This window comes from Gopherus flavomarginatus, chromosome 20, assembly GCF_025201925.1.
Source record: "Gopherus flavomarginatus isolate rGopFla2 chromosome 20, rGopFla2.mat.asm, whole genome shotgun sequence".
NCBI lineage: Eukaryota > Metazoa > Chordata > Testudines > Testudinidae > Gopherus > Gopherus flavomarginatus.
This window is the reverse complement of record NC_066636.1, coordinates 18,752,195-18,767,616: the sequence shown is the minus strand read 5'-3', so window position 1 is coordinate 18,767,616 and position 15,422 is coordinate 18,752,195. Positions and strand designations below refer to the sequence as shown.

Sequence of the window (15,422 nt, the reverse complement as noted above, 5' to 3'; positions counted from 1 at the left end):
AAAACCCTCCCCGTTGCGGCGCAACCGAACCTGTCCGCTCAGCATCAGGGGCTGCGGGGGCGGGAGCCGCGCCCTGGCCCTTCCCCATTGGGCAGGGAGGGGAAAGGGGCGGGGCCAACTGGTGCATCGGGTAGGCTGTCTCCGCCCGCTCCGCCCCCACCCCCTCCCGCATACGGGGGCGTGGTCAGAAGGGGGCGTGGCCAAAGAGAGGGTCGTTCTGCTGGGAAAGATTTAAAGGGCGAGTTTGTTGTGAGGGTGTATAGTTGGGTGACGTCACTGGGATGGCGTAAAGCAGGGTTTAAAGGGCCAGGAGCCTGGCTGAGCCCCCCCCTTCCACCTGGGGCTGAGCTCGTTACCCCTCCCACCTGTGGACCATGCGCTTCCCCCCCACCTGGGCTGAGCCCTTCCCCCCATCATGTGCTTCCTCCTCACCTGGGCTGAGCCCTTCCCCCCATCATGCGCTTCCCCCCCACCTGGGCTGAGCCCTTCCCCCCATCATGCGCTTCCCCCCCACCTGGGCTGAGCCCTTCCCCCCATCATGCGCTTCTCCCCCACCTGGGGCTGAGCCCTTCCCCCCATCATGCGCTTCTCCCCCACCTGGGGCTGAGCCCTTCCCCCCATCATGCGCTTCTCCCCCACCTGGGGCTGGGCCCTTCCCCCCATCATGCGCTTCCCCCCCACCTGGGCTGAGCCCTTCCCCCCATCATGCGCTTCTCCCCCACCTGGGGCTGAGCCCTTCCCTCCATCATGCGCTTCTCCCCCACCTGGGGCTGAGCCCTTCCCCCCATCATGTGCTTCCTCCTCACCTGGGCTGAGCCCTTCCCCCCATCATGCGCTTCCCCCACACCTGGGGCTGAGCCCTTCCCCCCATCATGTGCTTCCTCCTCACCTGGGCTGAGCCCTTCCCCCCATCATGCGCTTCCCCCACACCTGGGGCTGAGCCCTTCCCCCCATCATGTGCTTCCTCCTCACCTGGGCTGAGCCCTTCCCCCCATCATGCGCTTCCCCCACACCTGGGGCTGAGCCCTTCCCCCCATCATGTGCTTCCTCCTCACCTGGGGCTGAGCCCTTCCCCCCATCATGCGCTTCCCCCACACCTGGGGCTGAGCCCTTCCTCCCATCATGCGCTTCCCCCCCACCTGGGCTGAGCCCTTCCCCCCATCATGCGCTTCTCCCCCACCTGGGGCTGAGCCCTTCCCCCCATCATGCGCTTCTCCCCCACCTGGGGCTGAGCCCTTCCCCCCATCATGCGCTTCTCCCCCACCTGGGGCTGAGCCCTTCCCTCCATCATGCGCTTCTCCCCCACCTGGGGCTGAGCCCTTCCCCGCATCATGTGCTTCCCCCCCACCTGGGCTGAGCCCTTCCCCCCATTATGTGCTTCTCCCCCACCTGGGGCTAAGCCCTTCCCCCCATCATGTGCTTCCCCCACACCTGGGGGTGAGCCCTTCCCCCCATCATGTGCTTCCCCCCATCTGGGGCTGAGCCCTTCCCCCACATCATGTGCTTGCCCCACACCTGGGGCTGAGCCCTTCCCCCCACCATGTGCTTCCCTCCCACCTGGGGCTGAGCCATTCCCCCACATCATGTGCTTGCCCCACACCTGGGGCTGAGCCCTTCCCCCACATCATGTGCTTCCCCCACACCTGGGGCTGAGCCCTTCCCCCACATCATGTGCTTGCCCCACACCTGGGGCTGAGCCCTTCCCCCCATCATGTGCTTCCCCCACCTGGGGCTGAGCCCTTCCTCCCATCATGTGCTTCCCCCACACCTGGGGATGAACCCTTCCCCCCATCATGTGCTTCCCATCCTCTCTTCCTACAATGTGAGGCTCAGTGCATGCACGCACGCACACACACATACACCAACCCCAACTAGGACTGGGCTATCGCAGGCAAGGATTCATGAGACAAGCTTTGCACCCACCCCAGCAGCGGTAGCAAGCTGCTCTCAGTGGAGGGCTCCAGCATGATAACTCTCAGCCCCTGGCGAGGCTGCTGGCACCTAAGTTTGTTGTCTGCCAGCCCAGGCACATTTCTTTGGTTTAGCTTAGGAGGGATTTGTCTTCATTCTGTCTTTTCCCCTGACAGCGAGGCCGCCAATATTGCTGGTGGCAGCTGCAGCAATGATGCTTTTGAGCGAAGCAGCATGGGGGTGGAGTGGGGAGATCTGTGATGGAGGAGTGTTTTTAATTTTGTAAATAAACCCTTAGCTGCCTTGGCAATAAGCTCCCTATAAATCATTAACATAAATTATGTGAGTCTGGGGCAGGGGGAGGAGGGGAAACTGGCTCCCCCTGGGCTTTTGTGTGTGAGGTTATTTTTAACTCTGCCTTCGGTTACTACAAAAAAAAAAACAAAAAAACCTTCCATTTCTGCAGTCTTCTGCACTCCCAAAGCACTGTATGGGCTAGGGACTCAACCCTGCAAAGTGCTCGGCCCTTTGGCCTGAGCCTGAAAAGTCCTTAAGCAGGTGTTCACCTCCCCAGGAAGATTAAAAGCTTTGAGACGCAAAAGAAGGCAAGTGCAAGAGGGATGAGACACTTGCAGCAAACACAGTTCTTTGCAGTGATGTGCAAAAACACACACACTTGGACCCATACATTCAGACACACAAACCTGCAAATCCCAGAAGGCCAGACCTGTCTATACAGTGAATCAGCTCCAGGGCTTGTGATCTTTTCAACTCACAGACTGCATGGCTTCAAGGCTTCCTGCATACACCAATGCCCTGGTATCTAATCCGAGGTGGCGGGGGGCTAATGTTTCGCAGATATACTGCCAGTAGCCTGGCAGTATATCTCCCCCTCCACCTTGTCTCCACCTTCCCTCCAACATTTCCCATGTGCAGAGGCTGTGTGGGATCCAGGAACAGTGTGGGAGTGCCTTGCAGGTGGCTAACCTCCCTTCCCCAGAGAAGAGGGGAGATCCATGCACAGTGGGTCTTTTCTAGGTGCTCTCAAGGTGACAAGCTGACCCATGCTGATTTCCAGTCATGACCATGAAAATATCCCTCTCACCAAAGTAAAGATTTGCCAAGTTGGTTAAGTGCCTCATTAGGTTTTGTTTGCCTTCCTCCAAAACATCGGGTATTGTCGTATCATCAGATCAGACAGACCTATCATCTGTTCTGGTGTGGTGTCCTTACCTCTCTGCATAATGGAGTCAGCCCTGCTCCCATAAAGTCCATGCCAAAACCGCCATTGACTTCAAGGGATGCAGGACCAGGACCATGATATTTAGGGCTCAGTCTCTCTGGGCCAGATCCAGTGCCCATTCAGGTCAATGGGAGTCTTTACATGGACATCAATGGGTGCTGGATTAGGCCCAGTAATTGTCCATGATAGGAGAATTCTTGCACCTTCCTATGAAGCAGCCGGTACTGGCCATTGCTGGAGGTAGGACCCAGGCTGAGGTGGACAATTGGTCTGATCTGATGTGGCAATTCCTACATAGGGTGTCAGCATCAGCTGTGGCTGTTTAATCTGCTGTGCTGTGGTCCAGTGGTTAGAGGACCAGTTTGGGAGGCCTGCATTCTAATCCCAGCTCTGGTGTGTGACTTTAAGCAAGGCACTTCTGGTTCCCCTCCCTTCCTTTGTCCATTCAGGCTGTAAGCTCTTTGGGGCAGGCTCTGTCTCGCCTCTCACCATGACGCTGTGCTGCCCGTGACACAGTGGAGCTCCAATCTTGGGTGAGGCCTCCAAGTGCTTCCAAATAATCCTGAGATTTTCTTGCTGCTGCTTTTCTCTGCTCTCTGCATGGCGCTCGATGAAACACGGCAAGTCAGAGCAGAGAAGGCTGGGGTGTTGTTCTTGTTCCGTCCATGCCAGCACAATGGACAGTGAGCTCAGCTCTCCTGGAGCTGGCCTTGCCCATGCTCTGAATGCTTCTGAGAAGCAAGTAACAATTTCCCTGCCACTCAAGAGCGTGTTTGTCCGTGTGGATAAAATGACCTTTACTTCTGCTTGTCTGGTAAGGTTTATGTAATCCGTTTATCTAGCAGAGTTCATATAATCGGATTCCCTCATTAGGGGACCTGGCTTGACTCTGGATTACACTAGAGAATTCTCCCAAATGGATGTGATAAGAATGGCCTTGGTTAGATAGGGTTTGATCTTGCAAGGGTTCTGATCCTCTCTGGGAAGGGTCTCAGTGCTCTCAACAAAGGTGCTTCTCAGCGTTCGGCCCCTAAATCCTTTTTGCATCTGGATCAGGAAAGAGGACGGTCATGGGAGTCTGTTCCAAAGGTGGTGCTAAATCTGCCTTTTCCATGGTGCAGAACTTTAAAAATTATGTCCCATGACTGGGGTGTGTGGAATGAAGGGCATTTCTTCCTGGCAGCTCAGCTGGAGATCAAATTCTGGCCTGGAGCATGAGGCTGCCTTGTCATTTTCATGCTAGCTTTTGTCACTCCAGCTGCCATTCTTATTCTCATAAGCACCATGTCCCCATTTCCCCCTCCATAAACTAGAAATGGTCAACATGTTTTGACAAAAAACAAAAACAAAAAAACCCACACTCCACACGTTGAAAAATGGATTTAGTCAAAAATGAATTTTTTTCCACTGGAAAAGGGCATTTTTGATGGCAAATTTCATTTCAGTTTTCAAAAATGATTCAAAATTGGGAATTTTCCCCCCCACACACACCTTTTTCCTTTTTAGCTACACTGTGCCACAGAATGATGGATGTCTAGGGTTTCCCCCACCCCCGCTTTTTTTTTTCCACTCTGTAACTTGCTCAGACTTCCTCCACTTTGATAAAGTTACCACATGGCAAAGGGGGAAATCAAACACTATATACTAGAATCACCAGACTAGATGTGACTCCAGACTCATCTAGCCCAGTATCCTGTCTCTGACAGTGGCCAGAACCAGCTGCTTCAGGGAAAGGTGCAAGAAATTTCCTAATCCCTAGTGACACTGGCTAGAGATTGTCTTTGTTATGCTCATGGCATATGCACACAGAAGTTAAAGAAACACATAAAGAAGAACTCTTGCTGGAAGGTTTCAGCGTAATATTCTTTACACCTTAGATTTCAGAATGATAACACACAAGGACCTGAAAAACCAAGAGCGACAACTCGACCCGTCTTACTCTAAGGAAGCTACCTGGCTGCAGACAGACTCTGATCTCCCGCTTCTCTACAGAGCCTTTTAGCATATCACCAAACCCAGGAAACCCCTTTTGAGTTAGTGATAGCTTGTAATTTTAGCATAGTTTTCAGTAGACCACATTCTTAAGCCATGAAGCATGAAGTGTAATATCTCCTCCAAAACGTATGTCACCATAAATTCTAACTCTGGCTGTTCTTGTTATCCATATAAATGTCCAGTCCCTTGTTGAATCCTGTGAAGGTTTTAGCCCCAATGACTTCCTGTGGCAATGAGTTCCACAGTCTAATTACAGGTGTGAAAAAAGTATCTCCTTTTGTCAGTTCTGAATTAGATGAGAGTAAATATGCGAGTAATTGTTTTAAAATATTTTTTCTCTAATGCACCGGTAACAACAATAGTCAAGGCACGGCGGCACGGGCTTGTACCAGGGCGACTAGCCCATCTGAGATTGCTAACTTAAAATGTAGCATGTACGTAAGTGGCTGCATGATTAGGGCCTAAGGGCGAAATATGCCCCATGCAGAGGGCAAACCCAGGACTCAGGTACCACTTAAGTCTTGTTTCAATGGTCTAAGTGAGACTTAAGTGACGTGTAGGTCTTGTGCTAAACCACCTTCAATTCAACTGAGCAAGTGGTGCAATAATTCTGACACCCCCCCCAGGGCCCGATCCTGCAAGGCAGTGAGCATCTTCAGCTCCCACTGAGATCAGTCGGAGTACTTCCCAGGATCCAGGCCTTAAAGCCCAACCCAGCAAATAGTTATTCCCAGGCACAATGGAAGTAAACATGGCTGTGTTTAGAATGAAGGGTCAGGTCCTTGGTGGGGGATATAATATGATAGAACCTCTTACTGACCAATCTGTTAAGACACGCATCGGCTAGTGAGAATCTGGTTCAGAAGGTTGCCTCTCCCGCTAAGCCACGCTTTCTGTGCTCAACACAGGTTTCATCACGCTATTGAAAGACAATTGTGGAAATATTTTCTTGATGACCTGGGCTATAATTTCATCTGTGAGGGATCATTTTGCTCTCATTACTGGGAGTGCCTGAAACTCGATGCTGTCACATTTCTGAAGTAGTTATGAAGCTTCTGTAGCAGCAAACACAGCAAGGAGCCAGGGAGAGCAAGCGAGTCACAGCCCCAGCCAGACTGCCTAGGGTAATGAAAGCGTCGCACCACGGGGCAGAGGATGGGAGCTGTTGAAAGATCCTTTGGGGTAGGTAAGGAATGTCCAGAGGTCAATAAAATCCAGAAGGTAATGGTCGCCAATGTGTGAAGGTAATGGTCGCCAATGTTATATTACACTTAGAAAAATCTTTATACAGTGTGTAACTTTCTGTGGATTCTATTTCTTTACATGCTATTTCTTGTGTTTCTATAATTGTGCTCAAATGATATATAGTGCATGTGATGTAATCTAGCTGTCTAGCCCCATACTCACCCATCTCTCTTGCAAATAACATATGGATAGTTATGAATTTTTAAAATCCTATTGACTTTTCACCATCAATGCTGTTTGTTTACACTTTCTTTGCACATTTGGACAATGGAATGAGGCTGCTTAGTTTCACTTTCTGTTTCTAGTCAGTTTCACTTTCTGGCTAGCCAGAAGTTGCTGCATTTCTGTTTCCAGCACTAAAAGATTTTGATGACTGTGTGTTTTCACCAAATTGTTTAATAAACAGAAAATAGAACTTCTGTGTTCAGAATAGAATTTAAAACAAAATGAGGGCTATTCTTTTTCTTATTCAACCAGCGGTGCTGGAACAATTTTATAGTGGGGTTGCTGAGAGCCATTCAACCAAACTGTAAAACGTGTATATAATGGAAATCACTTCAAGTCAGGGGGTGCTGCAGCATCCACAACACCCCTACTTCCAGCACCTATGTATTCAACCTAAATTTGGGGGCCTACAGTGTGACAATCTCTAAAAGAACTGGCTGTTCAGTGCAGAAATAAAACTATGTCACTTAGCACCACTCCGAATCAATACACAAAGCCTCATCGCAACACATTTAATCAGCAGCCAAAATTACCGAGGCCTGCTCTACACTTAAAAAGTTTTCTGACAAAGCTTTGTCAGGAGTGTGAAAAAAGCCAAAGCCCAAATGACAGAGCTGTACTGGCAAAACCCCTAGTTTTTCTGTTAAAAAAACACTTTTGGCAGCTCGGCTTATTTGGTTCAGGGAACTGTAGGGTGGCCAGATGTCCCGATTTTATAGGGACAGTCCTGATTTTGGGATCTTTCTCTTATATACGCTCCTATTACCCCCCACCCCCATCCTGATTTTTCACATTTGCTGTCTGGTCACCCTAGGGAACTGGTATAAGACATAGCGGCAAACAAACTCTTTTACCTTTATAAACTGTCTCCTCTAAGACAGTTTGATGGTCTACTCTAGCTCTACTGGTTTGGCTACATTAGCAAACCTTTTCCATTATAGACGAGAGCTAAGATTGTGCAGTGAATGTTCACAGTCTTTTTTGTGCTCTATAATGAATTGTACCTTTATAAACTGTCTCCTCTAAGAGAGTTTGATGGTCTACTCTAGCTCTACTGGTTTGGCTACATTAGCAAACCTTTTCCATTATAGACGAGAGCTAAGATTGTGCAGTGAATGTTCATAGTCTTTTTTGTGCTCTATAATGAATTGTTAAAAATCGTTCTGGTATGGAAAGTGGCTTTTTTTTTTAATTAACCTCTTATATTTGCATAGCTGCTGCCAGACTGAGATGACTCACGCCATGTTCTTGTTAAATCACATACTCTGGTATCACAGAAATGCACAATCGTTATCATGAATGCATTAGGCAGTAAAGTATATGAAACTAATAATATTCTAGCAGAGCACTTGTACCTACATAAAAGATTAATAGACTTTAAATGCAGAAGGAACCTTTAGATCAACTAGTCTGACCCCTTGTAGAATGGCCAGAGAACTTCTGTACTGAAAGCAATAACTCGTGTTTGGCTAAAAATCTCTTTCCGAAAGGCACCCAGACTTGATCTGAAAACATTAAAAGACGGAGAATCCACCACTTCCTTTGGGAGTTTGTCTCAGTGGTTAATCAATTTTGCGCCTTATTCCTCATTTGAATTTGTTTGTATTTAATAAGACGGTTATAAGAATAATCGAAGGATGTAGAAAGAATCTATAATTAAGACTCAACCATCTTTAGCTACAAAATGCCAGGCATAAAAGCAAAGTCCGTCCATTGCTTGCATGTGCGCCTTGTGCAGGTGTGCAGCGTGCATGCAGTCACATTAAAATGTTTTTCAGTAAGGAAAGACACAGCTTTAAAGCTTGCTGTTAACACTCCGCTATGCTCTACTTTCCATTCTCCAACCATGGACTCATCCAACTTCCTGCTAGGCATTCTGAATAATAGTATCTACAAGGCATTTCTTGTACTGAGAAGCACTATAACGAGAAATGGCACTAGAGGGGATTCAAAAAACTACAGGCCGGGTTGTTGAAAGCACTCAGGCCTGGTCTACATCTAAAACTTAGGTCAGGGATTGGCAACCTTTGGCACGCAGCTCTCCAGGATAAGCCCCCTGGCGGGCTGGGCTGGTTTGTTTAGCTGTTGCGTCCGCAGGTTCGGCCGATCTGGGCTTCCACAGGCCATGGTTCGCCATCCCAGGCCAATGGGGGCTGTGGGAAGTGGTGCAGGCCGAGGGATGTGCTGGCTGCCGCTTCCCGCCGCCCCCATTAGCCTGGAGTGGCAGGTAAACAAACTGGCCTGGACCACCAGGGTGCTTACCCTGGCGAGCCGCTTGCCAAAGGTTGGCAATCCCTGACTTAGGTCAACCTAGGTACATCACTGGGCTGGGAAAAATTTCCCTGTGCAATGTAGTTAGGTTGAACTAATCCCCACTGTAGATGCACCTAGGTCAACAGAAGACTACTACCTCTCAGAGAGGTGGATTACCTCCATTAATGGAAAAACCCCTTTCGGCAATGTAAGAAGTGTCTGCTCTACAGTTGTGCCACTGTAGTGTAGACATACCCTCAGTATTGTCCTAATGCTGTTCCCATTAAAGATGAAGGAGCAGAGTTTAGACCAATGCCAGGTGCTTTAGGAGTAGGGTTCCCAACTCTAACTGAAGCTATTCCAGATGTTTTTCCCCAACATGACGTAATGTCCTGTTCTTAAAATATCCTATTCAAATCTCCTGGATTGCTTTCAATAGTCACTGGGAGATCGATGCTGATTCCAGTAGACTCCAGGCCAATGCAGGGGGTTGGCAACCCTATTTAGGAGCAGAGAGAGCAGCCAATCCTGACAGCTTTGGAAAATCTCACCCAGCCTGCACATGTAACTGCATTACTGTATGAAAACAAGATGAACCAACCTGAAGCAAAGCAATTGAAATTAAATTTGCTAGGCACGGCAGGGACATGAGTCCTCACAGTCTGAGGCATCTAGGAGCAAATAGGACTTTGAATCACTGGAAATAAATCTTTCCAGTGAAATCCTCATTTATCTCATTGTCTCATGACACACATTTTTCTCTTCCTAAATTGGCCTGGATGCCCCATAACCACTCAGGGCCGGCGCTTCCATTGAGGCGAACTAGGCAATCGCCTAGGGCGCCAGGATTTTCGGGGGGTGGCATTTTGCTGGGTGGGGGGTGGCAGGCGGCTCTGGTGGACCTGCCACAGTCGTGCCTGTGGAGGGTCCGTTGGTCCGCGGCTTTGGTGGAGCTGCCGCAGGCACGGCTGCGGCAGCTCTACCGGAGCCGCGGACCAACGGACCCTCCACAGAAATGCCTGCGGCAGCTCCACTGGCGCCGCGGGAGTGGCATGCGGGGTGGCGAAATGGCCGTGCGCCCAGGGCGCGAAAAACTCTAGCGCCGGTCCTGTAACCACTCCCGGGAGATCTGATTGCTAAGGCTCTGGTCTTGGCATTGGGGGAAAAAAAAAGAGGGGGGGGGGGGTCTCTAATCTTAGCTATGCCTCTCCTGTGACTTTGAGTGAGCTGCTTGAACCCAGATCTGCAAAGGTATTTAAGTGCCTGACTCTCACTTGTTTCAATGGGAGTTCAACATGTAAGTCCCTTTGAGGATTTGGGCCTTCATTTCTCCACCTGCCCTTAGTCTCAGACTGTGAGCTCTTTGGGACAGGAACTGTCTCTCCCTATGTGTCTGTGTTGCTATAGTAATTCAAATCAAGATCTGCAACTTATGAGTTGCAAAGGTCAAAAGCAGCCCTGATGTTACAAATCAGTCAGCACCCTGATAGCCTGGCTGAGCTGTTGTTTTCTTTGCTGGCAGGGGCAGGCTGTTTACCAACCCTGCTCCTGAGTCCAAATTTTATTAGCAAAGGAGCAGCTGCAGCTCACTGTTCTTTTTCTTGGTTTTGCTGGAAAGAGGAAGATTTTGATTTTCTTACAATTAGGAGCTGGGCAAACTCTTTACACTGGCACTGGAGAGGTGGAAAGGCACCACCAGAAAAACACACCGCCTGCTGCAGCATGGACATTGGAAATCACGATGAGGATCTGAATGCAGCATAATAACCACAGCTGACCCGTGACCTACTGTCCCGCCCATCATCTCCCTAGGCATTACTAATGGGAGCCAATGAAATGAAGATGGCTAAACAGAAGGGGGCGAAAAAACAGGGAATTTCTGAATCTTTGCTATCCAAAGTGCCTGAGGCATGTCTGTTTGGACAAAAAACAAGGAGGCATCGCAGATCTTCTTCCAACACCGTAGCTGTTTTACGCCGTGCACTGCTGCAATTGAGGGCATCAGAATGTCCACTGTCAAAATCTTTCTGCTGTATATGCCGCATTAGCAACATAAAAAAGGCTAAAAGAGGGTGGAAACAGTGCCCTGAGAATACTTGCATGGGGGCCTTCCCCGCTGGTGTGGAGTCAGCACAAGAGTCCTGCGCTACCCTCCAGTGAAGGGAATGAATTGTGGCACAGCCAGAGCTCAACACAATCTGGCTAAGCTCTGCTTCCCAGGGTAGTGGAGTGTAAGTTAGAGCAGCTGTAGGACTGCTCCGACTTACATCAGGACTGGGCAAGGCCCAGAGTTAGTTGAGTGCAATTCGGGGATGTATTAGCAGGAGTGTCGTAAGCAAAGCAGGAGAAGTAATTCTTCTGCTCTACTCTGCACTGATTAGGCCTCAGCTGGAGGATTGTGTCCAGTTCTGGGCACCACATTTCAGGAAAGATGTGGACAAATTGGAGAAAGTCCAGAGACGAGCAAGAAAAATAATTAAAGGTCTAGACAACATGACCTATGAGGTAAAATTGAAAAAACTGATTTTGTTTGGTCTGGAGAAGAGAAGACCGAGAGGAGACATGAGAACAGTTTTCAAGTACATAAAAGGTTGTTACAAGGAGGAGGGAAGAAAAATTGTTCTCCTTAATCCCTGAGGACAGGACAAGAAGCATGGGCTTAAATTGCAGCAAGAGCAGTTCAGGCTGGACATTAGGAAAAACTTCTTGACAGGCTGGTTAAGCGCTGGAATAAATTGCCTAGGGAGGTGGTGGAATCTCCGTCATTGGAGGTTTTTTAAGAGCAGGTTAGCCAAACACCTGTCAGGGATGGTTCAGATAATTCTTAGTCCTGCCAGGAGTGCAGGGGACTGGACTAGATGACCTCTGGATGTCCCTCCCAGTCCTGTAAGTCTATAATTCAATGTCTTAAAGGCACCTTAATACTCAACCTCCCATGTGCTCCTGCCCCAAAGGCGGGAATGGAGTAACTGAGAATCAGGTCCAATACATCTAAACATCAGCATAGGAGATGGTTAATCTCTTACACTCCTTTAACTCTTTCCTTCATGCCACTGTGTCTCTCCCTCTCCCGTGGATCAGATCCACTTCAGGGGAGCAACGAGAATGGGCGGTTGAATAGGGCATCACTAACCCTGACTGTGCTCACCTTGATCTCTCAATCATCTGCTTCTCCCACAGCTCTCTTATCACCACCACCTCCCACGCTGCCCACTATGCTGGCAACACCCTCCTCGAGCTGATCCATAAAGCCACTCGCTTGCCTCTGATCTCTCAAGACCCACTGATTTCATGCTGCTCGCAAGAAAATGGCTAATTACGGACAGGCTGAGGGGCAGTTATAAGGAGGCATAAAGAGAGGGAGGGTGGTCCAGTGGTAAGGGTGCTGCTGACTTGCGAGAGCTGGGTTCAGTTCCACAGGTTTCCTCTGTGACACTTTAACAGCCACGTCAGACTTCGCTCTTAACCGAACAACTTCAGTTTCTTTCTATGCCACCTCCTGGCCCACCAGAGAATTGCAAATCATTTTAACTCCACAGGTTTGGAGGCGTATGCAATATGAGGCGGGTGGGTCTCGGTATATCACCAGAGAGACAGGTGTCCAGACCGCACAACCGGCACCCCATCAGGCGGTATCTGCTCCCCTCAGACATACGAACGCTAGTGAGGGCCTAAGAGTTTGGGGCCTCATGGAACCTCAGTTCAAGTCTTTTCCCTGCTACAGAACCCCTGTGTGACCTTGGGCCAGTCACTTAGTCTCTCTGTAACTCAACTGCACAACGTGGTTAATAGCCCCACTGCTCACTGATGTCGTGAGGATAAATATAGTAAACATTGTGAGGTGCTCAAGACGACAAGGACTGAGCAGGCTCCAGCCTCTGAGCGACCCTCTCGATCGTAGTCCTTCCAGAATAGGGAGAGAGGCTTCAGGGGAGGGGGAATTAGGGATGCTTGCCTTGCTGCTGTCTGTGTTCTCTAGATAAACACAGGACTCCAGAGTCACTGAGACAGTCCATCCGGCACCGTTCACCAGTTCTGTTCTGTACAGGTTCTTACATCATGCTCACCACTGTAGCATCTGAGCTTCCCGGGTCGCGCTAAGCAACGTGACTACACATCTGAAACAGTGAAAATACACAGTAGTGAAATCACATGGGAAACAACCCCCCCGCACCACGCACACACACACACCAGACGTAGCATGGGCATATGCTAAGATTTCAGCCTGGTATTTTCAGTGTCATTTTCCCCTGGAACTAAATGGACAGCAGGACGTAAACAAGTTATTTTATAAACTGAAATTCACCATCATCTCCAAGGTGCATCAGGTCACTTATCAAAGCTATTTCCATGCATCGCAGCACCTCACCCTCTTTAATGTCAGTATCGTCACAACCCCCCAAGAGGTGCTATTATCCTCAGTGCACAGATGGGGAATGGAAGCTCAGAGCACAGGCATGCTCCAAGGCCACTGTAGAACATGTCTATCAGATCAGACCCCCCCACAAAAACACAGCAGAAGGAGGAGCTGCCACTCCATAGCTCAGTGGTTAGAAGGCCAAAGCCTGCACCAGAGAAGGGACTTGACCATAGATCTCTCCCCTCTGAGATGAGCACCCTCCCCAGTGAGCTAAGGGTTTTTTCAGGAGAGGCCTTTCTCCATCTCTTCTCTTGAAGCTGGTCCACTTTGTAGATGTAGAGAAATAAACATGAATTGGGCAGAGCGAGAATGAGTTTATAGCTCAGTGGCTAGAGGAATGTGGGAGAGTCAGGCCTCTCTTAGGGGCACTCCTTGGTGCATAACCAAGGCAGTGCGTGCTGTGGCACATGCCTTATGTGGAACATGCTTGCTCCAGGCTGGGGTTGATGGGCAATGGAAAGAGCTTGATAAGTTTATGGAGGGGGTGATCTGAGGAGATTGCCTACATGGCCCATCCATGATGGCTGTTAATAAATATCTCCAACGGCCAGAGATGGGCCACTAGAGGGGGAAGGCTCTGAGTTACTACAGAAAATTTGTTCCCAGGTGTCTGGCTGGTGGGTCTCGCCCACATGCTCAGGGTCTAATTAATCACCATACTCAGGAATTTTTCCCCAGGTCAGACTGGTAGAGACTGTGGAACGTTTTTTTGTCTTCCTCTGCAGTGTGGAGCCTGGGTCACGTGCTGGTTTGAACTAGAGTAAATGGTGGATTCTCTGTAACTTGAATTCTCTAAATCATGTTTGGAGGACTTCAGTGACTCAGCCAGAGGTTATGGGCCTATTGCAGGAGTGGGTCGGTGAGGTTCTGTAGCCTGTGAAGTGCCGGGGGTCAGACTAGATAATCATGATGGTCCCTTTTGGCTTTAGAGTCTATGATCCTACGAGCTAAAAACACCAGGATTTTCTGCCACAGCAGGTAATATGCCCTTCTGATTCCATACTTAGCTCTTTGGGCCAGGGACTGTCATTGTGTTGTCTTCAATACATAGCACTATGGGGACTTAATTGGAACCCCAAGGTGGTATCACAATACAAATTATTATCAACAATAATGATTTCCATCCCAAACTCTGCCGTACAGGTGATGGATGTGCAGGAGCTCAAAGGACAGAGAAGGGTGTGAAGGCAGAGCCCTATGGAGAGCCCAACAGCACAGCCGTACATTGATGTGGACAAGGGGTTTGCCATTGGGTTTGTCATCCTGATGTGCTTCTTCCTGATGGCCATGATTGTGAGGTGCGCCAAGCTTATCATGGACCCGTACAGCGCCATCCCCACCTCCACGTGGGAGGAGGAGCAGATCAATTGACTGGCAATAAAGAGGAGGGAAATTGCTAATCAGTTCTATGTGTTTGACTCCTTTGCCATCCCTGTAATCCCTGCCCCTGCAGGGAAAATGAAGATTCCGTAGTTTAAATTGTGCATTGGATAGACTCTAACACTAATGATAATGCTTGGTACCCTCCATCTGAGGGCCTCAAAGCACGTTGCAATGAACTCAGCTTCATAAAACCTCTGGCAGGTAAGTGAATATACTAAACCCCTTGTGTCAAGCGAGCCAGTGGCCAAACCAAAAACTGAATTTAGGAATCTTGACTCTCTTTGTCTGAAACAGTAGATTCCTGTGACACCTTACTGAAGAAGAGTATCAGAGGGTAGCCGTGTTAGTCTGGATCTGTAAAAGCAGCAAAGAATCCTGTGGCACCTTATAGACTAACAGACGTTTTGGAGCATGAGCTTTCGTGGGTGAATACCCACTTCCTCAGATGCATCTGAGGAAGTGGGTATTCACCCACGAAAGCTCATGCTCCAAAACGTCTGTTAGTCTATAAGGTGCCACAGGATTCTTTGCTGCTCTTACTGAAGAAGACAGTAGAAGCCATCTGGGCAGGCTGACCCCGACAGCAAGACAGAGTAGCAGATGGTTGCTTATGCCAGGCAGCTGTCTCTACAAGGGGCAAGCGAGCAGCTACAGACCAGCACACTCTGTTATTCCTGCACACTCATAACCGTGGTATCTGTGCATCATTAGCATGGGTTGTGTGGTGTTTCTCTCTCTCCTGCGATT

At 49.2% G+C, this 15,422-nt stretch overlaps 1 protein-coding gene across 3 annotated transcripts; it reads left to right on the top strand.

Moving 5' to 3' along the window:
- Window positions 1-6,234: 6,234 nt before the first annotated feature.
- Window positions 6,235-14,870, top strand: CTXND2 (cortexin domain containing 2). Of its 3 annotated transcripts, none has more exons than XM_050930654.1 (2): window positions 6,235-6,331; window positions 14,436-14,870. In XM_050930654.1, exon 2 carries the CDS (start codon window positions 14,490-14,492, stop codon window positions 14,661-14,663), a length of 174 nt encoding a protein of 57 aa, XP_050786611.1. In that variant the 5' UTR covers window positions 6,235-6,331; window positions 14,436-14,489; the 3' UTR covers window positions 14,664-14,870. The 3 variants fall into 3 exon arrangements, with proteins under 3 accessions (XP_050786611.1, XP_050786613.1, XP_050786612.1); XM_050930656.1 differs by having other exon boundaries at window positions 6,235-6,370; XM_050930655.1 differs by having other exon boundaries at window positions 6,235-6,393.
- Window positions 14,871-15,422: the final 552 nt, after the last annotated feature.